The sequence below is a fragment of the Elgaria multicarinata genome, chromosome 22 (genome assembly GCF_023053635.1).
Source record: "Elgaria multicarinata webbii isolate HBS135686 ecotype San Diego chromosome 22, rElgMul1.1.pri, whole genome shotgun sequence".
Lineage (NCBI taxonomy): Eukaryota > Metazoa > Chordata > Lepidosauria > Squamata > Anguidae > Elgaria > Elgaria multicarinata.
The window spans coordinates 6,801,361-6,829,235 of record NC_086192.1 but is presented as its reverse complement, the minus strand read 5'-3'; the positions used below and the strand labels follow the sequence as shown (position 1 = coordinate 6,829,235).

The 27,875-nt window shown below is 45.0% G+C and overlaps 1 protein-coding gene across 14 annotated transcripts in view; it reads right to left on the bottom strand.

Moving 5' to 3' along the window:
* Positions 1 to 4,815: 4,815 nt before the first annotated feature.
* Positions 4,816 to 27,875, bottom strand: part of MSI2 (musashi RNA binding protein 2) — a 529,178-nt gene continuing 506,118 nt past the window's right edge. For 6 of the 14 annotated variants that reach the window (XM_063146636.1, XM_063146643.1, XM_063146639.1 and 3 more), the window contains 3 exons: positions 12,258 to 12,466; positions 9,664 to 9,741; positions 4,816 to 7,185 (listed from right to left, as the gene is read on the bottom strand). In XM_063146636.1, coding sequence (XP_063002706.1) covers positions 9,700 to 9,741; positions 12,258 to 12,466 — 251 coding nt within the window. In that variant the 3' untranslated portion in view covers positions 4,816 to 7,185; positions 9,664 to 9,699. The remainder of the gene's footprint in view (positions 7,186 to 9,663; positions 9,742 to 12,257; positions 12,467 to 27,875) is intronic. The other 8 variants (XM_063146640.1, XM_063146646.1, XM_063146641.1 and 5 more) reach the window with 3 other exon arrangements.

Genomic DNA, 27,875 nt, shown 5'->3' with positions numbered 1-27,875 from the left:
CAAGAGCAAGATGCATTACTGCCTCTAGGGGGCAGCACTGCCATGGAAGCAGAAACTGAAACTGATGATAGCTACAGCTCAGAAAATGAGTCTGATTAAATTGCATGCATATTCATTGAATCTTGGTTCCCCCTTTTTTCTCAGTTCTTTTTATGGGAATGGGGGCTTTATGTCTTGACACTGGAGGACTAGCGGAAACATAAATGATTTCCTTTGTTACTAATGTTGGTGGTTTCTTCTGTTATTGTTTTAAATTGATTTTTTGCCTGCTCATAAACTGGCAGAACCAAAGAGGTTCCTTGCAGTTCAGTTCGGGAGCTTGTAGCTCCATTTGTTAACCAAAAAAAGGTTAAAAAAAATGTAATAATTGTTTGAATACACTGTACTTTTAATATACCAAATGTAATAATTTTATGCCAAACCAACTTAGACATAATTACATTTTATGTTGCTAAAGTAACAAAGTGACTTTCAATTTGTAAAAAGTGCTAATATTGCATTATTTCAATTTTTCCGAAAATTTCTGTTTCCCCCCCGAAAAAAACCAGAAAAAAACCGGGTTTTTTCCATGGCTTCAAAATTTCCGGAAATCTTACATCTCTAGTTCCAAGTAGCGGCCACTTTCTCCCTCTGTAGCAGCCACTGGGAATTAACAGGAAGGTAACAACCTCCTTCCCATGGGGCAAAATGCTGATCACGCCTGGTCAGCCAAATCCCCCCCTCCTCTGGGCACTCAAGGTTGCAATGTGGGGCTGAAATAAACATCTGTAGTCCCATCTCCAGTACCGCTCTGGCAGGAGTCATGGTGTGCAACACATTCTATATGAGTTTGGCTTTTGAGGTCCCGTCTAGCAACGAATGACCATAGTTGGAATCCCACACAGTGACAGGCCCTCACCTGGTTCTCTTACTTTGCAATCCTATACCCACTGAGTTCAACAGGGCTTACTCCCAAGGAAGTGTGTAGGATTGCAGCCTTAATGTGCTTCTAGTATCTCTTGTTCAAAAGATGATTGCTAGGTTTAACTCATCAGTGTGGTGGTGCATGTTGCGATGTGTTGGTTTTAAAATTACAGCCAATAATTTTCTTTTCTTCTATTTTTTAATGTAATACACCACCAAACAAGTTGCCCAAAGTGCTAGGCCAGTTATAGATGGGAAGTTCTCAGAAAATTAAAAACTCTTCTTTACCAAAAGCAGAATGGCCAAGCGGGATACTAGTCCTCAATTAATGTTATGTCACTTTGGTTTTTACAGGGTACCACCGGAAGGAGAGGATGAAAAATATCCATGGATCCTGGGAGCTATAATGCCACACACATCTTGCTGAGCTTTGGGCATCTTTCTTGAACTTTCCTTTTCCAAGTTCTGATGCATAGGAGACTCGAATGATTAAAAAACACACACCTGAACATCTCATTATCAAGAGAAGAACTTTCATGCCAGGTAGGTTTTTGTCTCCTCCTTAGCAGATGTGGAAAAACGTAGAACACCTTGTCTGCTGTAACAGAGTAATTAAGAAATGATGGTTGACTACCAGGAGCATATGCGTACCTTTTGAGATGAATGCCGGCAAAGAAACGGAAAAACAGACATTAACAAGTAGGTGTCAAGTGATGGATGCAAATGACACATCACACAACGCTGTTCAAAACAGATTTTTTTTATTTATTTTTTTTCTGAGACAAACACATTGATTTTCTGGACCACAGTAGAGGATGGAAACCTTTCACAAACTTATTTATTTGAAAATACAAATATAAAATTATACTTTCCACATCTGTGATGTGAGAGACCCCCATCCATGTAGTATTTTACAACAGGGCTTCAGAAAGCCGTACACAGAGACCTGAAAGATGCTTGATATATATAGATACACGTATATATATATATGTATGTATATATATATTTATATATGTATATAAAAAGTCACTACCAAAGTTCGCATCAGTTCATACTAAAATATAAAAGGAACGGGCTAGGCCTGGCCACTGTGTCATTGTTGATTAAGTACATTTAGAACCACCTGAAAATGCCGTGATGTTGCATTGGATTACTGATGGAATTCAAAACGTGTACAACATATACAATGAGATTATTTGCTTTCACTAGAATTCAAAATGACACTCGCATCCCACACGTGGTGGTATTGGCATATGTACAGAACACGGGTTATATAGCACGGGTGACTTCTGTGTGTTTGCTTTTATTTTTTTTTGTCTGAAACAAAATTCTGTCAAGACAATACATTCTGATTGTTTGGTAACTGGTGAACAAATAACTTTGATTTTGAACTCCTTTTATTTTTTTTTGGTAAAATTTTTATTACAGTATTAAAGTATTGCTTAGCTGGCAGAATCTCATGTAGTGCTTGCACACCGCGGGGAAATGGATTGGAATTAGATTCTGCGCACTTTATGAAAGTCTACAGTGTATTGATGCAGATTTTGGGGGAAATCTGCGGGTGTGTCTAAGGCCCCCTGTCACTCAAAACATAGTTAGACCAGCTTCAGTTTGCTTTTCCAACTGTTTTGCTTTGCGGAAAGTAACCCAAAGGAAAACGAAAAAGGAAACCTTTCAAAACAAATACACCCAATAGTAAAAAATAAGTAGTTAGTGTTTTTTTTTGTAAACAATTTCATATGCAATATATATATACACACACACACATATATATATTACATAACCATGGCTGACCTTTGAGAAAACATGTAGTAAAACTATATTGCTTTAGTCTTGTATGTTGCATTGAATTAGATGGCAAATGAAACGTAATGCTTTGGGTGGCTGGATTCCCTGGCTCTCATTCACACAGTCAAGATCGAAAGAGACGTACAGGGTTAATAGCCGAGTGGAGAAGAAGAGAAAATAAAAGTCTGTACACCTTTCAGGTCATTATTATTATTATTTACCAACAGTTACCCAATGATTCAACTAGCCTAGCAGGATGTGTAACATTCATCAGCGTGTGTATATACTGCTGTACAAGGGGGGAAAAATTATAGCAACAGAGCCATGCTACCTTAAAGTCCAAGCTACAAATTCAAATCAAAATGAACATTATGCAGAATAGAAAGCCCAAAGGGACAAGTTGCGCTTCATTTTAATCAAGTCAGTTTCAACTTAAGACTGGATGGTGTGCGTGTTCTGTTTTCCCCCCGCTTTGGTAAGAGGAGAAACAAGCAAGGTGTTTTGGTTTTTTAAAAAAAACCTCCAGTATCCTGCGGGAGAAATTCTGGCCCTGTGTTCAAGTCAGTAGCAAAAAGAAAAAATAAAATAAAATAAAAAGACGAGTGTGCCGGCATTTCCGGCAAAAGTTCCAAACTTTTCAATCCAGCACCACGGGAAACAAGCTGAGAATCTCTCATCGAGTTTCCTGGTGCCTGGATTTCACAAGATGTTTTTATCAAGAAGTCACTTCTCTCGAGGCACAAAACAGCATTTTCCAATGCTGTCTACAGAGGTGCTTAGAGGATCCGCTGCTCTACACAAAAGATGCTTTTCAATCCCTTGCCTGCACCATTCAGCTACAATATTTTGGTTTTTTTTCTCACTCCAAGATAATGTTTATAAGGGGATGTTTAGAACAAAATGAGATGGGATGCCTGCTCTCCTTGACTAAAATAAAGTTGCAGTTGAACCTTCTGGGTTAAAATGAATTCCCCTCCCAAAAGGACCCCCAAATAAAACCAAAATTAAAAAGCAAACCAAATCCTTAAAAATGGACTTCTAGATGAGTGAGGGAACTAGAATGACCCTTAGCCTAGGATGCCACTTCAAAAACATACCGGATTCCACATGGGTTGTGCTACGGGCCACAGGTTTTTCACCCCCAAAAGGTATAGAAACATCTAAAACATATTCACACAGGTTATCCATTTTTTCTTCCGAGCGTTCTTTTTTTTAAAAAAATATTTTTTTTTCTCTTAGTAAAATCATTTTATTATACCATGCCTCCCTCTTTTTATTTTAAAAAATAAATTAAAGAAAAATCCAGTTTTGCATATCTAGCGTTAGCATTTAAGGTAGTATGGCACACCCTTTTTATAAAAGTCGAAGGGTGGGGGGAATCTATAGAATGCCGCAGGAGTTTTGCCAGCATTTCTTTTTCTTTCTTTAAACATCGTGAGACCTTTGGTTAGTTGAAACCACATGAGTTCAGCAGAAAGGAAAACTAAAACAAAATTAAACCCCAAAAAACCTGCCCCAAATTATTAGCATTATTTTTTTGCCTTAAATAAGAGAAAGTTCTATCCTTACTGGTCCTAAATTTGAATAACTACATCTATGTATTTAACCTTAATTACAATACAACTACCAATATGTACTAGAAGAGGAAGGAAGAAAAGAGAAAGCAAAGGGTGAGTCACTACACTAGCATCAGGACAGCACTCTTACAAGACAGTCATTTTTATACATTATTAACATACAACAATGATCAACAAAGAATCTTCTATGAGGTGACAAGGACTGAATGAGGAGGAGGAGAAACACATGGTAGCATACAATTCAGGCACACGTCCCCATGAACTGCCCCTGGGGAAACTCCACTGAAATGAATGGGAACTGCGCAGAGCACCTCCCCAATGAAATCTCTCCATCCTTTGAAAGGAGCTTCCACAGAAGTGGTTCCTGATAGCTTGTGCTCTCGTGTCATCTACGTTGATTAAAGAGGATTTTTTTTAAAAAAAAAAATATTCCCTGACGTTTGTTTGTTTGTAAAAACACACTTGACTCTCAGGGAATTTGGTTTGTGACGAATTACGTTTATTAATTAATTAATTAATTATTACTATTATTTTTTAGTGTATTACTTGATCAAGACTCAAATCATTTTAAAAAAGCGTCCAGCATGCTGGGTTTTAAACCTGGATGTTTTCGAAATAAGAAAAATAAAATAATAATTAAAAGACCTAAAACATAATACAACGACACCTTGCTCCCCCCCCCCCACAAACAAAGAAAAAACCTCCAATAAGACAACCCTATGATTTTTGTTGTTTAATTTAAAACAAGGAAAAAAGTAGGATTTTTCCCCCCTCCTCTCTAGTTCGCATTACTGTGCCTTGGTGAGTGATGAACAATGTCTTGCTCTAACTTGTCTATTGAACGTCTACGTTAGCCTACTTGTTAGTAAAATTTTACAAAAATAGGAGTGCAGCAGCTTTTTTTATTCCTCTCTTAACAAATGTCGCGTTCAGTGTCTTATTCTGGCTGTACCTAGAGTACCAAATTTATAAACGTAACAATTTAAAAAAATATTAATAAAACTTGTCAATATTAATGTTTTTTAAAAAAAGAATATATCCACACTACAGTTATGCTTGTAATATCACCTACTGTGTTGTACGTCGAGTTGCTGTTGCCGGCCTATTTGACCCATATTAAAAAAAATTAAATTAAAAAATATCCTTCATAAGTCTCCTCCCCAGCAGAGGACCACAAATATAACAGCCAAAACATTAAACATGTGCAAATTGGAAGTTGTCAGTTTTTCCCTACCAGTCACAGTGCAATGTTGTTTTTATACATTTTTTTTTTCAAATCTGTTCTCATCTACAATAAATTAAACTTCTCCTGCGTCTAGGGTGATAAAACTTGAAGCGCTGAGGTATTCAGAAGAATTTTCTTTTTTAAAAACCTTTGCTTTCCCCTAATTTGTTAATATAGGAAAGAATGGATAAAAGATGAGAAGATGCAAGCCTCGTCTGCCCCGCCCTGCGGCCTGGGAGTGTCCGAGACAAGCCACCACTTGGTCAGAGCGCCGTCGGAAACGTTGCGGCTGCTGAAATGAATGGACAGTCAGGTGATCTAAATAATGGTTAAAAATGTGTGCTTGAAAGTTTAAATACCTTTTTTTTAAATATTAAAATTGTAGCTTTTTCAATCTTGGGAAAAGCGGTTGTTTTTTTAACTTAAAAACGTAACTAGACTGTTACTTTAAAAGCTGTGCACAGATGTCTAGTTAATATGCTGGTATGACACTAGTACAGTTATAAGGTCTAATACCTACAGAGCAAGCTAAACAGTGTTGATCTAACTGCTACGGGCCAGCTCTGGCAGTTGATCTCAAAATGTTAGGGTGCAATCCATCGGGAACCGTGCCCGTGCATGCGCTTGCGAGATGGAGGGGGAGGTGCCGTGGGGGCACGCCCATCCCCTTTGGCTCATCTCCCGTTCAGTGTCCAAGAACATGCAGAAGAGACGGTTCTGGTGGACTGTATCCCCTCAGTCTTTATCTTTTTCTTCCATTCAGTACAGAAACTGCCTTAGTCTGACTCCATCACAAAAATATTATGCATTTCTCTTTTTTAATAGTTTATATGTAAGTTAATGGAGCTGTATTTACAGTATTATTATTATTATTAATATTATTATTATTATTATTAGAATTCACAATTTCAAAAAACCTTATCGCCTCTTTTTTTTAACCAAAAAAATGCACTTATAGAAAAAGGACGCACAAAGCATTGCAGTCCTTACCTTATTGCCGAAAATAGATATAATTAGGTTAACTAATAAAAAGTACTGCTAAAGATCCTGAATCCTATTCCCCATCCAGCATAAAATATAATTATTTCTGCTTGCTTGTCTTGCTTGCTCTACTTCTAAATTCAGTGTGTGCTAAATTCCACCTGAAAAAGGTTTTTTCCAGCTTCAGAATTGGTACCAGTCAACTGAGAATCGTGTTACCATTTCAGCCTCTTTTAAGCGACAAAATACATAAAAAGAAAGAAAGGGTGGGGAGAGAGGATTAAAAAGCAAAGCAAAGAAACCCTTAATATATAAACAGTTATATTATGATTAGGCTTTTTCCTAAATACACAAAGTAGCAGATCTACGTGACTATAAGCCTATGTCAAAATACTACTACCAAAAAAAAAAAAAAACCTGATTAAAATAGATTTCAAAGGGGAAAAAAAAACATCAAGAAAAATAATAAAAGAACAAAATGGATTATATATATACAAGTTTGTTTGTTTGTTTTTAAAAGCTGTTGTTCTATATAGTACAGCAGGTTCATGAGATGATAAAAGATTTTGGACAACCCAATCTGCTGAGTGCCACCTCCAGTTTGTGTGGGTTATTGGTGATGAAGTAATGCTGAAAGTCTGATGGTATATCACCTAAACATGGAACCATTCAGAAACTTCGCCCTGTCTTGCCTGGACATCCAGATATACTCTACAGTGGATTGAGAGAGAAAGAGAGAGAAAGAGAGAGGATAAAAAAACCCATAGTACTCAACCCAGACATATGCACATTCCTTTGTCTGAATGGGGTGAGTTATGGGTATTCAGAAATTACATTTGTATGTGGGGCACCTGGAATGCCATTTCCCTCCCAATAGGTCACCATCCAGTTGCCTCAAAGGGGGATTTGCATATTGTAGCCAGAGCTATGCTTAACTGAATGCGAAGGCTATCGAAATGCCACACCATGGCGACCCAAATTCCGCAACATGGAAAGCAGAATTCTGCGGCCTCCCTGTCGTCTGAACCTTGCAGGGCTGTTTTGAGGATGACTCATAATGCACGTGGAGCACTTCTGTGGGTTCTGATGCGAAGGGCTGACCCTGTTCAAATGACCCGCTAAGCCATGGCGGTTAAGCATTTCACGCTAAACAGGATGGCTTAGCGTGTCGTGTGAACCATGCCTAACCACGGTGGCTACATAACCATGGTTTAAACACACCCACTAACCATTCGCTACAAAAGGGTTAGCGGCCTAATCATGGCTTGGCGTGTCATCTGAACACGCTAAACACGCGTTGTTGTAACCGAATGGCACAAACCCTGCTTTGGTTGGGAATATGTGAGAAAAGGCGATTCCGAGCGCCGTCACGGCCCACCTTCCGCTCCAGGAGGTCTGTCTGCGCGTCTGAAATACCCCAACCAGAAATAACCTCCACGAGGCTGACAGAGGAGGGCCAGCGGTCCCTGAAGCTACAGTGTAAGCTATGTGAATATGGTCCCCTGTGAATTTCAGTTGGGGAAACGTTGCCATAAAATCTGTACACAAGGCGCCCCTGCTTTATAGGAAGCATTTCATTAGTAATAAGCAACGTTAAGGACTCTCACGGCTTCTTGCCTTGCTACGATGGTTATAGCTGCAGCGAGTATGAGACAAATTAATGCATTAAGTTAACCTGGTTAACCCTGTTCTCTTGTTAGCAGCAAGATGCCGTTTTTAACATTCACCTAATTTTCTGTTGAGAGAAACAAGACCCATCTTAAAACCTGCTTGCTCTGACTCACTGTAGCAGGACATACAGTGGAGGCTGGTGGCTCAGATGTCGGGGGCGGTAAATCCACAATGGCTTTGAGTGAGAATTCTAAAGGAGCTTAGTCAAGGTGCGTAATCACCTTTAGAGTTCTGGCTGAAAACTGGGGCAGGTTCATTGCCCCACTGACATTGGAGCCACCAACATTTTGATTACACGCAAAATGTTAGCTCAGACTTGACTCCAAATGGCGTTATACCCGAATTAACCTATGTGTGTGTGTGTGTGTGTGGGATCCCTTTTAACTATACCAATGACAAGTACAGAATGTCCTTTTATGGCTTGCCTTTCCTCCATCATTGAACTCTAGGTGGGACCTCGTTGTGGGTGGGGCTTGGATTCCTGGGCAGTCTCTCACCCAAATACTGACCAGACCCAGATCTGCCTAGCTTCTTCAGCAAGGTGGCTTCATCATGTGCCCTGAGTCTCAAGGGGTACCTCAACCTTGATTGTACATGAATGCTGCATTCATGTGACACCTGCCTGACGAGAGGGAATCACAGGGCGGTTGTGTTATATGTTTCTCAGCGGATACAATAAATGTAACTTCAACACCACTCCTTTGTTCCTGGACCAAAAACGGTTGGGTCACTTAAACCACAGCGTCATACACTTATTTCTCACGCCGCTGACATTAATAAAATCTTCCAGAAATAGCAGGCCAAATTCCATTAATTTCAGCAATTACGATTTTCATTCCGTGCATTGATTTGGAATTTAGAATGCATGTGACAAATCGGGCACGTAGTTACGGTTAGAGCAACATTTACATTTACTGTATTTACCACATTTAGTAGTTATTTAGTCATGTTTTTAAACCTGGTCATTGACTGTTTTGTAGGAGCTGTTTTATTCTCTAGGCTAAAAATTTATAATTGGAAATATGCAAAAGACCTCAACGTTGGGGTGAAAACCAACAGATCAGTTGAAAGGGAAGGAAACAGGCAGGAATCCAGACAGAGCATTAGTTAGTGAATGCTTTTAATTGTGAAACTTGTTCTGCGGACAGCACTGATCGTGCCACAATATTTGGTGTAACACTTAATTGAAGTTTTCATGCAATAAAGCACGGCTCTTTTGAAACAATCCACATTACAGGCCCTTTTCAAGAAAGTTTCCTGCCGCAAGGTTGAGGAACCCTCAACACTTCTCTGAGCTTGGATAATCATCATGATTGCAGAAAAGTGATCAATTAGCTCAGGATCCCTTTCAAGTTTCCATCCCAGAAAACTGGTTATAAACAACAACAAAACTTTTTAAGAAAAGGATGCTTAAAAGACAGGAAGAAATGAAAGGGGGTGAGTATAACAAAACATAAAATAAGCCATGGCAGGAGAGAAAGGACATAGTAGAAATACAAATGCTATATACTGGAATACCTCCGAGTGAGATGGCAACCAACCCTGTGTAACGTTTCAATGGTATCCATTTGTAAAAGCCGTTGCAATCAAGGGTCCCTAAAATTGCACAATTGTTAATGTCATCAGTGCGATACATGGGAAGAGAGGGTGATTTTTATTTATTTCTTTGCATGAAATTATCAAAAGTCTCAAATCTGTGTGTTGCCAGCATGAATATCGCTGCATTAGCATCGTTAGCAGGAATATTCCAGCCTGCTAACAGCTCTGCGGGTTCAATTCTTAGGGGCCCCTTTCTAAAGTGAGGTTCAAAAAGTGAATTTGGGGTAGCATTTCTGAAGCTGCTGTTAGTAAATGGCTGGTGTGAAACGTATTAACAAGGCAGGCAGCTTTCTGCGGAATGTTACTGGACATGAAATTAAGGAGCCAGAAGTGTGCAGGTGTACACAAAATAATTTTAAAGGCCACATTAGTGCAGACAAAGCATAATGTTGAGCGCCGTGTTATTCTTTGGAAACCAGTCCGCAGCAAAGGTCAGCAAAGCGCACACGTTTTTAAGAACCTGATCTTTTTCTTTAGGCGAAAAATGGAAATGTGGGGACGTCGTAAGTGGTGATAGATGGCAGTTTAAATTGATGTAGGTTTTAACAGAATAATAATAATCTGTATTTTACCATACAGCCGATCCTGTGAGATTTGCAAGTTACTCAGGTGACATTACGAAGGGAATGGAACAATAATTCAGTATATCAGATATCAGGGCATTGGGTGGTTTTTTTTTTTTAATGCAGTAAAATAACTTACATGGTGGGAACTTTGTCTGCACTTTGTTAATTAGGTTTTACTGTTATCTATATCTGTGTATACATGGAATCCTCCAAATTAGGCTTAAAATAATTTGTTTAACTGGCCACAAAATAGCATCAGGCATTCATGCTAACACACACAATTTCATCATAGTAGAATTGGAGGAAATAAACTTTGCATGCGATCTGTTAAGCAAAATTTCCACTCCCAAATTAGTAATTTTCTGCTCCTAAATTAGTAATCACACCGCATAAATATTAAAACATCTTCGACTCACTTGAGAAAATTTATGTTAAAAATTTGCTAACATTTCTGCAGATGATCAGATTACAAGGAACAACTTCACTCTCCTTGTGTAAATTGGATACACATGACCATTTCCCCCCTCCACTATACAATATTGTTCAGTTTCTAAACAGAGATTAGATTATGATTTGAACACAAGGCCCCGATGTATATGAACATAAGAACATCAGAAGAGCCCTGCTGGATCAGACCAAGGGTCCATCTAGTCCAGCACTCTGTTCACAGAGTGGACAACCAGCCATCGGCCAGGGACCAACAAAGCAGGACATGGTGCAACAGCACCCTCCCACCCATGTTCCCCAGCAACTAGTGCACACAGGCTTTCTGCCTTGAATACTGCATTTGGATACCTTGCCTTGGGATGGCTGGAGCAGCCTCCTTGTGGAAGGAAATGTTCTAATCTGGTCATGTGAATCCATCCACCCACGGCGTGTTCTATCAATGCTTAATTTCTAGCCTGGCTTAAGATTAAAAGAGGTATTCATCTTGCACAGTGCAATTACAAGACGTTCTTGGCTTCCCATTTTGAAGTCTTAAGAGTGCTCCTAAATCACTCTTGGCTCTATAGTAATACATCGTTTTTGGACCACGGCATGGCTCCTCCCAGATAGCACCTCTTTGATTAACACCCTTCGTAAGATATGCGTGTCACTTGCAGGTGGACTTTGGTGACTTAAAATTAGCTCAGGCCATGACCCACGTTTGTTGGTCCGGCTTGTTTCCTTCCCTCTTTATTGTTTACTACAACTTATTAGATTGTAAGCCTATGCGGCAGGGTCTTGTTATTTACTGTGTTATCTGTACAGCACCATGTACATTGATGGTGCTATATAAATAAATAATAATAATAATAATAATAAAGAAAATCTAAGCGCTCCTGCCCTTCTAGAACAGTGGCATTTGTGGAGGCACTAAAGTAAGTTGAATCACCTGGCTAGAGATTATTTTCTTTTACCAATTTTCCTAAATAGAAGCACACACATGTTGCTGAAAAGATACATTTGGTGTGCTACGCAGACTGATGGATCAGTAGAAATTTCTTTTTGCCCCTCCCTTTTGCAGATATGAATACCTCCGACAAATGGGCCCCTCTCAGCAGCTGATTTTTATCTGAAATAAGGGAACACACAATGCAGGTCCAGTATCGGGCAAAAGATCTAAATATGAGTCAGGCTGAATGAGGTTTTACTCTACTACAAGACAAGAGTAACCGTTTTCTGTTGCTATCAAAATGGGATACTTCAGTTATATGGAATCCACAGATGAGGTCGGTGCCGAGGAAGATGCACACAAATAGATTCAATTTAGCTTCTGATTCACAAGCAAGGTTCCGGAGTGCACTGCTTTAAAAGGCCTATTAGTAAATGGAGTAGCTTATATCCAAGACCCTCGTCTGAGAGCAAAAAGGGGGGGGGGGAGTGCACACCGCCAATGAACTCTGCTCATTCCAGAGCCCAAGACACTGCAGGAGAAGAAATGGGTAAATGAAGAAAGCTACTTACAGCAATTCCATGCCCAAAGCCGGAGCCAGGTTGAGGGCTCGCAGCACTTATGTAGTTACCAACACCGGAATCTTGGCTGGCTGTACCGTAGAGGTCTGCAACTGGACCCGGGCTGTTTGCCCCTGGGAATCCTCCGGGCCGGGCTGGGTTGGAGCCTGCCGGGGAAGCGGGTGCGCCAAAATTCGGTTGAGCACTGTAGCTATTCAAGACTGGTGTGCAGAGAATAAAGCTGGGTATGAGGCCGGAAGCCAAGCATGCACAGTTATTACAAAGCCAAACACTAATAATAATAAAAACAGCCTAGGTCCAACTTGTAACACTTAACCAAGGCCATGCGGTAAGAGAGCGAGTACTCAATAATAGTCAGCCCATACTACTAAGAAGCTTGGAGCTCCAAATATATAGAAATATGTATAAAGAGAGAAGGAGGGGAAATCATTCAACACACTACTGCAACCAGAGACTGTAGGTGCTCAGTTTCACCAAATTATCACAAATATATATATATATATGTATTTTCCGACATCTGATTTGATGCTCATGCAGTAGTAAAACGAGTTTTCTAGCTCTGGGCACGTCGAGACGGCATTCACATCCCATGCAAACTACAAAGGAACTAGTTTTAGACTACACATTGTGTTAATATTGATATTAAACGTTGACAGCAAAGAAAGCAAATCACAGCTAGGAAAACCGTTTTTTTGGTTTTTTTTGGATCCACTGAAAATACAAACCCACCCACCCTTTTTAGTTCTCAAGGTACGTGAAGATTTGGAGGTTTGAAATGTTTTTCTTTAAATAAAAACGAACAAACAAACAAATGATATGCAATGGAATATCGGGGAGTGTTTCAGATACAAAAAGAGGGCTAGATTCCTTTTCCTTCCCCTCTTAATTTAAAGAATTGAAGTGCCTGCCTCCATCTCCAAAACTGTTTGGACCCTGCCAGCATACGTGAAGAAATGAAGGGCTAGATGCAGAAATAATTATCTTAAGTACCATGAATCTTAAATTATTGAGAGAGAGAGAGAGAGAGAGAGAGAGAGACAGACAGACAGACAGACAGACAGACTGAGAGAGAGAGATGTAAATAGCAATCAAGAAGCCAGTTCCTACATCTCAAAGACTTTAAGCACCCTTTTTCTTACGACTATTTGGTGGAATAAGAGATGTTAGGAGATCCGGCAGAGGAAGGCTGAACTAGAAGCAGTTTGCTACAAAGGGGAACACACGCGCACACACATACCCCTTCCTTCAGATCCATATTAAGACAAGCAGTGCTATTTCTTCAGCTGATCATACTTGACCTTTCAAAGTCTATTGCTTAATTACGCTGAACAAGGCGCTCTCAAATCTCTCAAACTATAACCCAGAAACCTGCGTTCTAGCAAGACTGTTATTAAATAAACCTAGGCTATTTGCAATGCCTAGAGATGTTTGATTTGTAAAATAATCAATGGACGTATTTGAAAAAAGGCTTTAAAATAGTGTGTGTGTGTGGGGGGGGGGGGGAGAGAATGGGAATAAATGCTGAAACCCCATGGGCCCAGCCCTCCCTGATAACAGAGCCCTGTTCCGCCAATGTCTCTAGGCAAAGTGAAATTGGAGGTTGCAGAACGGCCTTTCTTGCAGCTTGCAAGTTTCCCCAGAGGTCAAAATGGCCCGTAGCCTGGAGGTACGGCTGGGACCCCTGCCTGCTTTCTTCTCCCCACTCTGCGCCTTTTCCCCTCCCCGGCTGTGTGAGGAACACTGGTGGTGCGTTCTGTGCCTGTGGCGTTTCACATTAGCTTTCTCCCTGCCTCGCGCGGACTCTTCATCTTCTTTAGAGGGACTCTTGAGATCAAGGAGCCATCGCTGCCGAGAAGCCGGGGGCCTCTCGCCAAAGCCCTGCACATCACCTGGGAGTCTTTCCACCTCTTAACAGCCGCCCATGCTAAAAAAGCCAAACACAAAAAGCACTATTGGAAAATCACAGGTAGGGATTTGGTACCGCTTGAGCGGAAGTCCTAAAATAAAGGGCAAACGTCAACCTGCTGCCCTGCAGATGTGTCGGGCCACAACTCCCATCATGCCCCAGCCTGTATAGCATTAGGATGACCCAGTTGCGCAAACATTAGTGTGTTTAGGTCATTTAGCGCTGAATTAGCATCTGAATTATTAATTAATTGTTATTATTAATTATTATTAATTATTATTGCATTTATAACCCGCCTTTTTTCCTCTAAGGAACCCAAGGCGGCATACATAATCCTCTTCCTCTCCATTTTATTTTATTCTCACAACAATAACCCTGTGAGGTAGGTTGGGCTGAGAGTCTGCGACTGGCCCAAAGTCACCAAGTGGGTTTCCGTGGCTGAGCGGAGCCTAGAACCTGGATCTCCAGACTCCCAGTCCAACACTTCAGCCACTATGCCACACTGGCTCTCGTAGCTAAATATCTGAATATCCGTAGCTAAATATTTGAAGTATCCCATCAGACAAAAAGTCTTGCCCGTTCAGTGAAGGGAACAATGATTTTATGTTGGGGAGGGGGATTTGTGCGCCGGCAACACGGAAAGGTGAGCGGGTTCGGTGGTGGTGGTGGGGCGGGGAACAGAGCCCACGAAAGTCAACTCCATCGTGCCAGACTGCATTAGAAAAACAGAGCCCCCTTTTAAAAAAATATTCGAGATGAAATGTCAAGCTAACATTTGGCGCTCTCACTCATGGAGAAAAAACACCCAGCTGAGATATTCAGAGGCCCTTTATTAACTTGATGGAGCAGACTTTTCTTTTTCCAGCTCAGTCAAGTGAAGAGAGAGCGGCCCTGCTGACAGCCCAATTCTGTCGGTAGCCCAATTCTGCAAGAGAGCTCTCTGGAAGGCCCTTTTTCACCCAGGCGAGAGCGACGGACACACAGCCACCTCCTCACGAGCTAACACAGGGCCAATGCGGGGAAAGACGGGGGGCGTCCCAAAGGGCCTCTGTGCGGAGGCCCCCACGGCGGAGCTGCCCTGACAGTGAGCCAAAGGAGGTGACCTGAGGTGACCTGAGGGGCAGGGGTGGCACGAAAGGCAATAGACTGGACAGATAATGGCAATTTATGACCTATTTGTTAATAGGGGTCTTGGGGGGAGGTCACGCTAGCCCCCACAGAAGCCTGGAGGGACCGCAGCCCTCCCTCACTGCCAAAATGGCAGCCATTTTGCTGGGAACCAAAGCACACAGGGCGCATGCGCCTTGATTCCCAGGAGAACGGGGCTCCCGCCAGCCTGCAAAACAGCTGGTTGGCCAGCTGCCGGTAGCCCAATTCTGCAGAGAGCCGGAGCGTGTGAGGGGAGCCCTCTGCACGGACCCTGTTTCTCTGCAGAACCAGGGATGCTCTCTGGGGCACGTGGGGCTCGCACACATTGTTTCCCAGCAGGATACTGGGATTTTAGGTGAGGGCCGGGGCAGGCTGTGTGTTGGAAGGTGACCTTTTGTAATGATGGGGGTGGAGGCGAAAAAACTGTTGAAGCCGGCGCTCGTGGTGGCTGCTGCTTAACTTTGCCCAACGATCTTTAGAAACGGACTTTTCGTTACATCGCTCTTTTGAAACCTAACTGCACCTTTGGTCGTTCGCCTTAAACCCCAAACCTATGGAGGATGAAAATATCAGATCGTTTAATGCTTTCAAAAATACCGAGCGTTATTGGACATGGTTGACCAGTCTTTTTCAGTGGGTCGAAGACTCAACCCTGCTTGAAGAGACGGGAGCCTCACGGGGCTGTGGGCCACCCCCACGACAGAGGAAAAGACGTGCCCAGCCCAGAAGCTTAAGTTGGCCGTTCAGCCGCCACTGGATTTGCGCCAGCAAAGGAGGAACCAGTCAACCACTCTGGGCAGGGAAGCCCTCCTCTTCGAAAGGACCTCCCCTGCCCCCATCGTCACAGGGAGCGAGACCATTTAACTGGTCCCTGCTCTGCTACCTTGAAGATCTAAATAAGATTGCTCAGTCTGTCAGGAGAATGTGGGAAGAGCTTTGAAATGAAAAATCTCTCTCTTGTTAATGGGAACAGCCGCCGCAAAACAGGCGATTTGCAAGAAAGCATGAGCAAACATGTCAGAGTCACGGGTTCTAGCTGTTTTTACTACTCAATGTTTCATCTTATTTTCCACCAGCTCCGATGATTTTTAGTTTAATAATTTTGGATCGCAATGTGCGAATTAATTTTAGATTGCAGTTGGCAAATCTTAGGAAGCAGCTGGTCCCACCTGGTTCCATGTCCCATTCTGCTCTACTTTGGGTCGGGAGTTTCTTTTTCTTGTGTGGTTCGCTTCCTGTCCCACTCAGAACCAAATCAAAACACTCAGAAAAGTAGCCCCGGCGGCTTCCTGCCTGTCTCTGCTGCCCTCCCACTCCCCAAAGGCCCCCTTCCTTTCCCTCGCTGTTGGAGATGGTGAAGGGCAGAAGAAGCAAAAGGAAAGTTTTCCTCTCTCCTCCCTCTGCCCCTTTCTGTCGCCTACAGTAAGTGACGGGTTGCAACAGGTGATGGGGGCCGTGGTTCTTTCACGGTTGGGGTGCAGAACCTCTTTCCGCCTGATGGCCAAATTCCATTTCAGACAGCTTTTTTTGGGTGGGGGGGCACATCCCAGTGAGGGTGGGGGCCAAAGGCAAAATGGGTGCAGCCAAGGCAAAGGGGTGGGGCTGAAAACGCCCCCAATACCAGCCCGTTGTAGCTTAAAGCTCCTACCTGCCAGTAATTAAACTTCGGAGAGGCAAATCAAGCCTATGGCTGCGAGAGCTGGACCATAAGGAAAGCTGAGCGAAGGAAGATAGATGCTTTTGAACTGTGGTGTTGGAGGACAATTCTGAGAGTGCCGTGGACTGCAAGAAGATCAAACCAGTCCATACTCCAGGAAATAAAGCCAGACTGCTCACTTGAGGGAATGGTATTAAAGGCAAAACTGAAGTACTTTGGCCACATAATGAGAAGACAGCATACCCTGGAGAAGAGGCTGATGCTAGGGAAAGTGGAAGGCAAAAGGAAGAGGGGCCGACCAAGGGCAAGATGGAGGGATGATATTCTGGAGGTGACAGACTTGACCTTGGGGGAGCTAGGGGTGGCGACGGCCGACAGAAAGCTCTGGCGTGGGCTGGTCCATGAAGTCACGAAGAGTCGGAAGCGACTGAACGAATAAACAACAACAAATACCACAAAATGATTGGCAGTTGGGGAATGGGGCGGGGCCATGTGGGGAACTGCGGAGGGCCAGATCGGGGTCCGCGGAGGGCCGAGGTTCTGCAGCTGTGTTTTAAACACAGCTACATTATATGCTTTTAGACGCCACCTTTTTATTCTCCCAGCATTTTAACAGTCTATAAATTTTAACATGGTGTTTTCAATTGGTAATTTTGCATTGCTGCTGTTTTGATCTGCTTGAGCTTTTATATTGTATTTTATATGATGGTTTTAGACTGTTGTTTTATACTTTGAATGGTTTTCATTTTTGTGAACCGCCCAGAGAGCTCCGGCTATTGGGTGGTTTAGAAATGCAATAAATAAATAAACAAGTAAAGGGCTTCCACACTGCCAAGAATGAGAGGAGGTGACAGGGGGAACGTGCAGGCCGCAGGGTGACAGAGGGCAGCCGTGGGGTGATGGGCAGCGGCCGAGGTAGGCAGAGAGAACGGCAGCACCTTCCCAAGCCCTTGAATGAATTGTCCTTTTCCCTTGAAAAACCAGGGGGAATTCTGATCCAATCTCAAGAGCGCCTCAGAGGGCTCACCCAGTTCTCGTTTTATCAGGAGCTTCCTTAGCGAAAGATTTGGGGGGGGGGGGAGTGTCCAATGCATTTTAAAGAAACAAATGAATGAACGGTAAAAGCTGCTCAAGCAATTGCAACCCTGCTTTTAGCCCCCCCCCCCGGCAGACTCATCAGACAACTCCCTTCCAAGGCTGTGGTGTCACCCCTCACGGCCTCGTACAGATTTTAAATTCACTTGCCTTGAAATAACTACGGGTTGACGCAATTGCAGCCATGCCAGTTAGCGATGCCTCAGTCAGTACGTTATCAGCAGCCGTCTGACCAGTCTACGTGTGTTGTGTGTGTGCGAGAAAGAGGAGGGGAGGGCCAAGGATGGATGGGCGTGAAATAGCAGGGTTTAACTTCTGCTCACATGTACGCAGGCGGAGAGCAGCGGTGGGCGACGTGTGACCCTCCAGCTACTTGGGCCTCTGAGTCCCATCAGCCCAGCCAGAGTAGAGCTAACGGTGAGTGGTCATGGGCGTGGTAGGCCAAAACAGCTAGAGGGCCACCAGTTGCCCACCCCTAGTTTAAAGAGAGCATATGTTTCAGCACGCCACCGACAAGTCACTGCGTTGCACAATACTCACTGGTGCCATTGTTACCAGCAATATGTATGCCAATTTCAAATGGGCCAGGGCTTTTATTTTTCATAGAATCATAGAATAGTCGAGTTGGAAGGGGCCACTAAGGCCATCAAGTCCAACCCCCTGCTCAATACAGGAATCCACCCTAAAGCATACCTGACGGATGGCTGTCCAGCTGCCTCTTGAAGGCCTCTAGTGTGGAAGAGCCCACCACCTCCCTAGGTCATTGGTTCCATTGTCATACTGCTCTAACAGTCAGGAAGTTTTTCCTGCTGTCCAGCTGGAAAATGGCTTCCTGTAACTTGAGCCCATTATTCCATGTCCTGCACTCTGGGAGGATCGAGAAGAGATCCTGGCCCTCCTCTGTGTGGCAACCTTTTAAGTATTTGAAGAGTGCTCTCATGTCTTCCCTCAGTCTTCTCTCCTACAGGCTAAACATGCCCAGTTCTTTCAGTCTCTCCTCACAGGGCTTTGTTCCCAGACCCCTGATCATCCTCATTGCCCTCCTCTGAATCCCCTCCAGCTTGTCTGCATCCTTCTTGAAGTGTGGTGCCCAGAACCATCCGACTGCTTTAAAACCTGAATAAAGATGTCCTGGTTGGCATCTGGGGCAAACCCAGATTGATGCATCCATTACATTTTATGCCTTGCTTACCCAAACGAGGGACAAGGGATGTGTTTACCACTCTATAGCTATCTCTACGTAGCAGCAATGGGTAATACTACCAGTTGTTGAAAAATCTCCTTTCACGGCCGTTAAACGCGCACACGCACACAGACGCACACACACAGACACACTGTTGTTTGTACATTCCGGATTTGGTTGCAAAGTCTGAACAAATATGGTTGAATATCTAAAGTCACAGGTAATTTCCCACTGTCAGTGTCTCACTTTGATCGTTTGCCGTGATCGCAGAACTAAGACGGTGTGGCAGTTCCAAGAACTATCTTCTTTCATTTATTGGGTCCAGTGTGCAAAATGCACTCTGTACCACTTTCCTCAAGCCCCTGCTGAGAACTGGATTTTAATCAGAATATGCTGATTAATAACACTCACAATACAAGCATCCTAATTCCTCCAAGACCTGAAAAATACTTCCAAGTCGGATGTGAAATAACCACAGAAAGAAAGGGAGTGCTCCTCCGATTTGGGGTGTGCGTGTTTTTCTTCAGTGGTTAGGGGTTAACCCTAAAGAAGCCCCCAAGAGGAGAGGTAAAAATGAGAAAATTCGCTGAATTTAAAAGCTCAAAATCAATTTGAGGCACAAGAGGAAATGTAGATCTTACAAGGAATGTTTTTTGTTTTTTTTAATCTCAACATTCTGGTTTAAACTGGATCACAAGACACGTTGAAACCAGTCAGAGCTGCTTTTGTCCAGAGGAAGTAAGTTCCACTAACTTTGCAACCTGAAGTAAGACAGGCAAGGATGCAGGCCTAATACTGCACGGGGAAGTACGGTCTAGAGTCAGGCACCATCGGAAGGTCTGCCGGTCTTGCAAAGCAAGACCCTAGTCTATGAATTGTAACACATCAGCCAGCAATGGGATATATATAATGCCCTCTTGCTCGCTAGCCACGCGCCTCTGACCGGTTGGCACATCAGCCAACTGACGAGGGCCTTCTCATTGGCTCAGTTTGTACTGGCTCCATTAACACTTTCTGGGAGGCACGTCTTCTTCCCTGGCAACTACGGAGCGTGTCCTGCCCTCCTTGCAAAGGCAGCACTTCTGCCACAGGTCCGACGTATGCGCCTTTGCCATTGGCACTAAAAGGACAGGGATTTGCATAGCCTGCTATTCCTCTTGGATCTTTCAACGGGACGCAGTCGAGGCAGGGCAAAACACTTCTACCTCGAAAAGCTAACAGTTGGGGCCGCCATCGCTCGGGTCCCTGGGAGGGTGACGACATGAAAAATGTTCCTGCCATTACCGACCTGCTTGCTTAGAGCAAGCATTCACTTGATTGCTGAGCTGCAGGCCTTGCCACCGGTGCGTGCCCGATGCCGGTTCGCTATGCAAGACTCACAATCCTTTGTCTACGCTGTGGAGTTTCCCTGCTCTTCCCTTTTGCTGATAAATGACACCTCGAACTCCTGCTAAAGCGAGAAATAACTTCTCCTTGGCTGACTCAGCTTCCCATGCTCCTGTAAGAGGCTGAACGAGCTGTATGATCTCTCCCTTAGGATGCCATTCCCAAAATCTCCAGTGCTGCTGAGAAAGCAGGAGAGTGGGTGGAAATGTGTGTGTGTGTGTGTGTGTGAGAGAGAGAGAGAGAGAGAGAGAGAAACAGACAAACCGACAGACACCTCCCCAAGGAGGCGCATGATGTGCCTGTGGGACTCTGAATGGGAGGGCCAGCCCAAGAATTTTTCCTGCCTGAAGCTAAGGACAAGATGGCAACACCCCCACACCCCCTTCACATCCATAAGCTGACTGGCTGGCAGTTGAACCTTCTCTCTACATTGGCAACAGGCGCGCGTCTTCCACCGCACCTGAGGGCAGCAGGCTTGCCAGGGCACGTGCCACAAACAGCTCTGCCCACCAACCCCTTGCCACCGTTGGCTCACCCTTCCATCCGGTGCCTGCGCAAAACAAATGCGGCAGCGGCAACACCTGCATGTGGCGCATGGGTGGCGTGGCGCATGAAAGTGGACAGCCCATGCCAGAGTGCATGGATGGGAGCCGGCTGCCTCTCTGCCTGAACTCTCGGTCAGGGCCCTCCTGAACTGTGACACGCTCGGAGAAGCTAGCCAGCCACAAGCCAGCATCCAGGCCACCATGGCATCGGAGGACGGGAATGGCTGGAGCAGTCCCCTCGCTTTGCCGAATGGTAGGTCTGACCCTGATGAAGGGACGCACTACAAGGACCAAATTGGCACAGTACTTAACCGGTGGTGTTGGGGACAGAAAGGAACGTATTCAAAGAAGGCTCAACGAGAGTGAGTGAACAAGGCCTATGGACTTGGGAAAGGGAAGGATACGGAAAGAGGAAACTGGGATAGCTACCTTACCTAGGACGCCTGGGCAGCTGGGTGGATGAGGTACAGTCCTTTGGGCATGACAAGCCACAGGGCTAGCAAGAAGAGTAAAAAGTTGCTAAGACCGGAAGCTGCAGGAGAGGAGGGCGGCCATGTTAGTATTCTGGACCAGGTGGATCCCCTGGTTTGAGGTTTACGGATCCCATTACTAATGCTGTCGTGAGCAGCCACAATGGGCTGGGGGCAGGGGGACAGAACCAGAAGCGAGATATTCCTCCAGACGGCGGCCGCGCGACACACCGTCGTCTTCCTCGTTCCCGAGTCGCCCGCTGTCTTGGGCGAACAGCCTTGCCGTGCGACTCGAGATGAAAACACGGCCTCTCTGCACCAGTACGCCAATTCCATTTGGCGGTCATGAAGTTTTATGAAGTACGGGGCAAAGCAATATTTTTGAAACAAGCCCAAACAAAAACGCACCGGCAAAAAGTGATGGATTACTATTTTGGGCTCTTTTTAAATTGGGGTCACGCAGGTTGATGACTGCAGTGGGAGGAGAAACACAATGGTAAAAGCCGCTGTAATCTCCGGGTTTATTGGACGGTGGATCTAACCTTCCTGTCAAAGGCAGCCTGCAGCTCCCAAATGAGTCTCCAGTGGGAAACTAATAAAGTAGTAAAAGTCTGTTTCCCACCTTCCCCTTTTAGGAAACGGCACTGGGCCACAGCCGGAACGGGCGCGGGGAGCTCCAGCCCCGGCTTTGTGCGCCCATTAGCCTAGATTCCACACAGAGGTCCAAGAAGTTCACATTCAATTAGGCGCTGAAAATAATGACACGGACTTGCAACCGTGGCCTTCGCGTCGCCGTCTCGGTATCTCCGACTGCTTAATGGAGAGAGTAAGGCGAACATGAGTCAGCAAAAGCGCGTGATTCAAAAGCAAACTCCCTCGCTCCCCCCCCTCCAACTGAAAGCACAAAAGCGCCGGGGGACACGTTCGTGAAAGTGATGGATCCACGCCATGGAAAATAAGAGCACTGCGCCAGTTGGGTCTCTGATGGCCGGTTTTGTGTTGTGGGGCTACCACAATTTAAGGCAGAGGCAGAACCACAGGAACGGGGAGGTTTTCGAGATATAAGCAAAGGGGGGAGCTGGAAGAACTGATTTCAAAGAGGGGAGCGACTGCCAGCATTCTCAATATCATTTAAGGCCGTTTAAAGCCATTCCGCACGTGACGCAGAGGCAGACCAGGTCCTGCCACTGAGTGGACGCTGGACACTGGCCTGCAGCCAGTCACTGAGACTGGACAAGAATGCCCGGAGGCTACGGGCGCTCACCGCCTTTGCACCTTACATTTTTAGGTGTCCACTTAAAACAGCAACTGCTCATTTAATATATTCATTAATTTGAATTACAGAAAATAGTAGCTATACCCCTCTCCTAAACAGAGGAGACCGGGATTAAGCCCATCAGACGGCAGCAGTTTGCTACCCCGGCCCGTGCATTTTGGGCGATCAAGAGGCTGCGAAGAAGCAAACAAAAACGCAGAGCCGAACGAATGAACGAAGACAAACGGAAAAATAGGAAATTACGAATAAAAGATGGACAAAAGGATGCCTAACTGAAGAGGAAAAACTGAGGAGACACTGAGAAGCTTCCCTCGTGATACTACCGGAGAGAGACTGAGGTAAATGCGGGAACCGTTGGGGCATGCGCAGTGAGCCGTGGGGGTGGGGTTCCCGCCTAAGCCGCCTTTCTTCCTAGCTGTAGAAGTCTCCCAAATGTGGTCTCCACACAGAGACCATATGTGTGATGCCCAGAGACCACGAGGAAGAATAGAAGATTCCCACTGATTTTAGAGATGAGCTAATAAAACACCCAGCCGAGTGCCCAAAAGTGTTTTTGGATGAGCTCAGGGGGCAACCCTAGTCTTCCTGTTGGTAAAAAGAGGCGGCCACCACACAGCCAGTAAATGAACTTTCTCCTTTACATCATGCTACTGCAAACAATTTCTACCTCCCCCCCCCCCCCCAATTTGATATCCCATTTTTCCTCCAACAACCTCACGGACACGCTTCTCCTCCATTTTTATCCTCACAACAACCACCTTGTAAGGCTGAGAGTCCGTGACTGGCCCAAAGTCACCCAGGCAGCTTCATGACTGAGGGCAGACTCGAATCCGGGTCTCCCCAGTCCAAGGCCCGAAGCGCTACCCTGGACCACACGGTTCATAAGAGGAAAAGACAACTACGGTTTCTATGGAGCAGGGGAGTCAGGAAGAGATGGGATAAAACAGAGCATGGTGGGATTGCGGGAGTTTAGGGAGAGAACCGAAGACACAGAGAACACAGGAAGCAGAACTGGCAGCAAAGGCTCCGTGCTCCATTCTTCTCACCACCATCACAGCCCTCAGCCTTCCATTCGTCTACAGATTTACCCGAAATTCTAATTCCTCCCATTCTGACGGGGATAAGAAGGACTTTGAAGGCTATCTGACAATGTGCTTCCAACAGCCCACTGATGGTGTTATATATGCTGCTGGGAATTATTATTATTATTGTTATTGTTATTGTTGTTGTTATTATTATTATCATTTATATACTGCCCCATAGCCAAAGCTCTCTGGGCGGTTTACAAAAGTTAAAAACAGTGAACTTTAAAAACAAATATACAAAATTATGCGAGTTTATTGTGGTACAACTCCCATTTTTTCTCAACTGGGACGTAGCACCACATTTATATGCTCTCTTTTCCCCACTGGGTCAGTTATTGTGCACGTCCAGCCTCCCTCTTTCTGTGAAGGTAGTTTCCCGCAATACAGTCAGCTGGGCGCAATTTCTAAACCCCATTAGGAGTATAATTATTTTAGCATATACATTACAAGCTAACACGTTCTCCATCCCAGAGTCCTTGATCACCTATAAATCCCTACCTACGGCTTTTAAATATTATTTCTCTAGCTATTAAGAGCGGATCTTTTGGGTAAAATAATCCTTTCTCTCACACCCCCAACACTGATTATAAGCTGAGCATCAACTGCAGTTTGGGCTATGGGACAGTATAGAAATAAAATAAATGACATGACATTTACACTCAAGTTGTCTCAAAGGCTTTCCTGGGGATATTTCAAAATAAGGAGCGTGGGAATGACGTCGTCAACGTCGAGGCCGACATCCAAAGAACAGCAGACCCATTCAAGAGCTTTGGTAGAGCGAGCGGGACCAGCAGTCTCATCTCTCTGTAGCCCAACCATTCTCTTGGCACAATGTCACAAGGTGCTGCTGAAATTCCTGTCAGGTTCATGCGCTGGGAAGAGCTGGGCAGTTTGGGGGGCAATGAGGCATTTTTCTTCTTTGGCATTTGAATCAGTAGGGTGATCAATAGGTCTCTCCCACCCTAGAGGCCTTCAAGAGGCAGCTGGACAACCATCTGTCAGGGATGCTTTAGGGTGGATTCCTGCCTTGAGCAGGGGGTTGGACTCGACGGCCTTGTAGGCTCCTTCCAACTCTGCTATTCTATGATTCTATGATTCTATGACTGTTAGAGCAGTATGGCAATGGAACCAGTGACCTAGGGAGGTTGTGGGCTCTCCCACACTAGAGGCCTTCTATGATTCTATGATTCTATGACTGTTAGAGCAGTATGGCAATGGAACCAGTGACCTAGGGAGGTTGTGGGCTCTTCCACACTAGAGGCCTTCAAGAGGCAGCTGGACACCCATCTGTCAGGGAGGCTTTAAGGTGGATTCCTGCATTGAGCAGGGGTTGGACTCGACGGCCTTGTAGGCCCCTTCCAACTCTGCTATTCTATGATTCTATGATTAAAATGCCTCACACTAAATAAGAACTGAGTGAGAAAGAGCAGGGACTCTTCTCTTTGCTACTATCTTTTGGGGTTTTGAGTGGGGTGGGGTGGACACACTGGTACCCAATTCCAACTACATCAAAATGGCGGACTTCTCCACTGAATGTCTAAGGGCAGCTCTCACTTTTATCCTGGGGAACAAAACTGTTCCTCTGTGTGCAGCCACCTTCTAGATCGGCCTTCTAGACCAGCCATCACCATCTAGATCAGCCTTCCCCAATTTGGTTCCCTCCAAATGTTTTGGATCACAATGCCCATCAGCCCCAGCCAACATGGCCGACGGTCACGGGATGACGGACGGTGCGCTGCTTGAGAAACAGATACCCAAAGCAGCAGGTCTGTTGCCGTCATGTTATGCGTGCACGGCCTCCTCCGGGATATTCCACGGCCTCCCCCTAAATGTCGACATTTGTTTTAAAAAGGGAAGTTTCTAGCCCCTTTTGACTTGCGGAGGCAGAATGGAAAGCGAGGGCAGGTGGACTTTTCCCCGACTGCTCACTAAGATATAATGCAATCAAATTATGTAGAAAAAAATAGCAAGCTGCTTGATTTTATATTTCGGGTGTTCTGCAAGGATCTCCTAGCCCTTGCATTACATCAAAGCACCCTTATGCTGGCATCGTTCTGGTTCTGGTCTGAGTATTCCACCTGCTGGTTTTAAACTCCTCCAAGAGTGGGTTTGCATCGAATATACAGTTTGATTGTAGGGCAGCCTCAAAGGGCGCAACCTGATGCATATTTAGACAGAGAAAAAAGTCCTACAATTTCTAGCATCTCCCAGCCATCTTATGCATGTTTAGATAGCAAAAAAGTCCTACAATTCCCAGAATCCCCCAGCCAGCCAAACTGGCTGGGGGATGCTGGGAGTTGTAGGACTTTTTTCCTGTCTAAATATTCATAGGATTGTGCCCAAAGCTAGCCATGTTTAGCTCAAGGCTAAACAAGCATAGGATTGCACCCAAAGCTAGTCAACATGCATAGGATTGCACTCAAAACTAGTCACTGGTGAGTTTGGTTTTTTTGTAAAAACCTTTTGTAAAAACAGACACAAGTGGGAAACAAGATTGGTCTGTCTGTCTCTCCCGGAACGAGGGGTACCGACTGCAGCCCCTCCTCTCCGCCGACGGCACTTTTAGCAAGCAAACGCAGCGCGCGTGCGAGCGGTGAGGTCTTGCACACGCCCGGGCCCGTTTGCATGGCTGCGCGGAAAAAGCCGGGCGCCGACAAGGAAACACGACCGGCTGGCTTATCTGGCACTTTGCCCTATGAACTGGCATGTTCACATAAAGCCCGCCCGCAAATTAATCCCGCGCTGGACAAGAAAAGGTCGCCACCGAAAGATAAACTCGCTTTCGATAAACCGGGAAGAAATTTCCCAGCCATGATTCATTATGACACCCGCCTTGGCGTTGCGACGCTGAGGTGGGGCTGGAAGGCCGGGGGGGGGGGGGGGAATGACGGCCTCCTGCTTCGTCGATTTCCTCAAACGGACCCTCTGTAGAAGTATTTGGGCCTTTCCTTAGAGCGAGGGAAGGAAGGGGGAGAAAATAACACACACCCCTTCTGTGAAGGTATTTTAAGTGAGTATAGGTTCAAAAGGGCGACCCATGCCTACGAGAGCAACGGTAGGGCAGTTCTGTTGTTTGGGGCCCTGCAACAAAATGTTGTAGCACATCCCTGACGCTTAAGTGTGGGAGGGAGCAGGAAAAACAAATATTACAACCGGCATGAAGTGTCCCTGTTCTTCTACTGCATGTACAAAATGAATCTATCAACAGAGCGGATCTCCATGCAAGTCAACAGAGCGTGAGTGTTTGAGTTGACCCAGGAGGGGGCATACGCAAGCGATTCAACTAGTGGGCTCTATTGTGGGGTCTGCTGCAAGCTATGATCTTCCACCACGGCCCTCCGACCTGCAGTCACAGTGGACTACAGTGCCGGATTGTGGCAGACTGCTTCCCCATTGCGAACTTTCTGCAATGTCAGGATAAAAGCATTGGATTATCCTGCGAGGGTTTCGTAAGCGAAACTCTCCGCTTCGGCCCAGCCTCTGCGGGAATGTTGTAAACCACTCAGACCTGCAATATTCAGGGTGAACTACACTGCAGGGCTGTCCTAAGTCACTCTCTCGCACTAACAGCTCCTTGCAACCTGCCGCTTGGGGAGCACTTCTTCGGCGTTTGCATTAATGAGAGCTATTTTCGAAATGTTCCACACTAGGGCCGGACCTACACTACTGCTTTAAAACGCTTTATAACAGTTTTATAGCTCATTAAAGCAGTTAAAGTGCTTTATAACTGTTATAAAGCGCTTTAAAGCAGTAGTGTAGATCCGGCCCAAGTAAGAACTGAGCTAGAAAGAGCAGGGATTCTTCTCTTTGCTACTATCTTTTGGGGTTTTCGGGGTGGGGTGGGGATTGACACACTG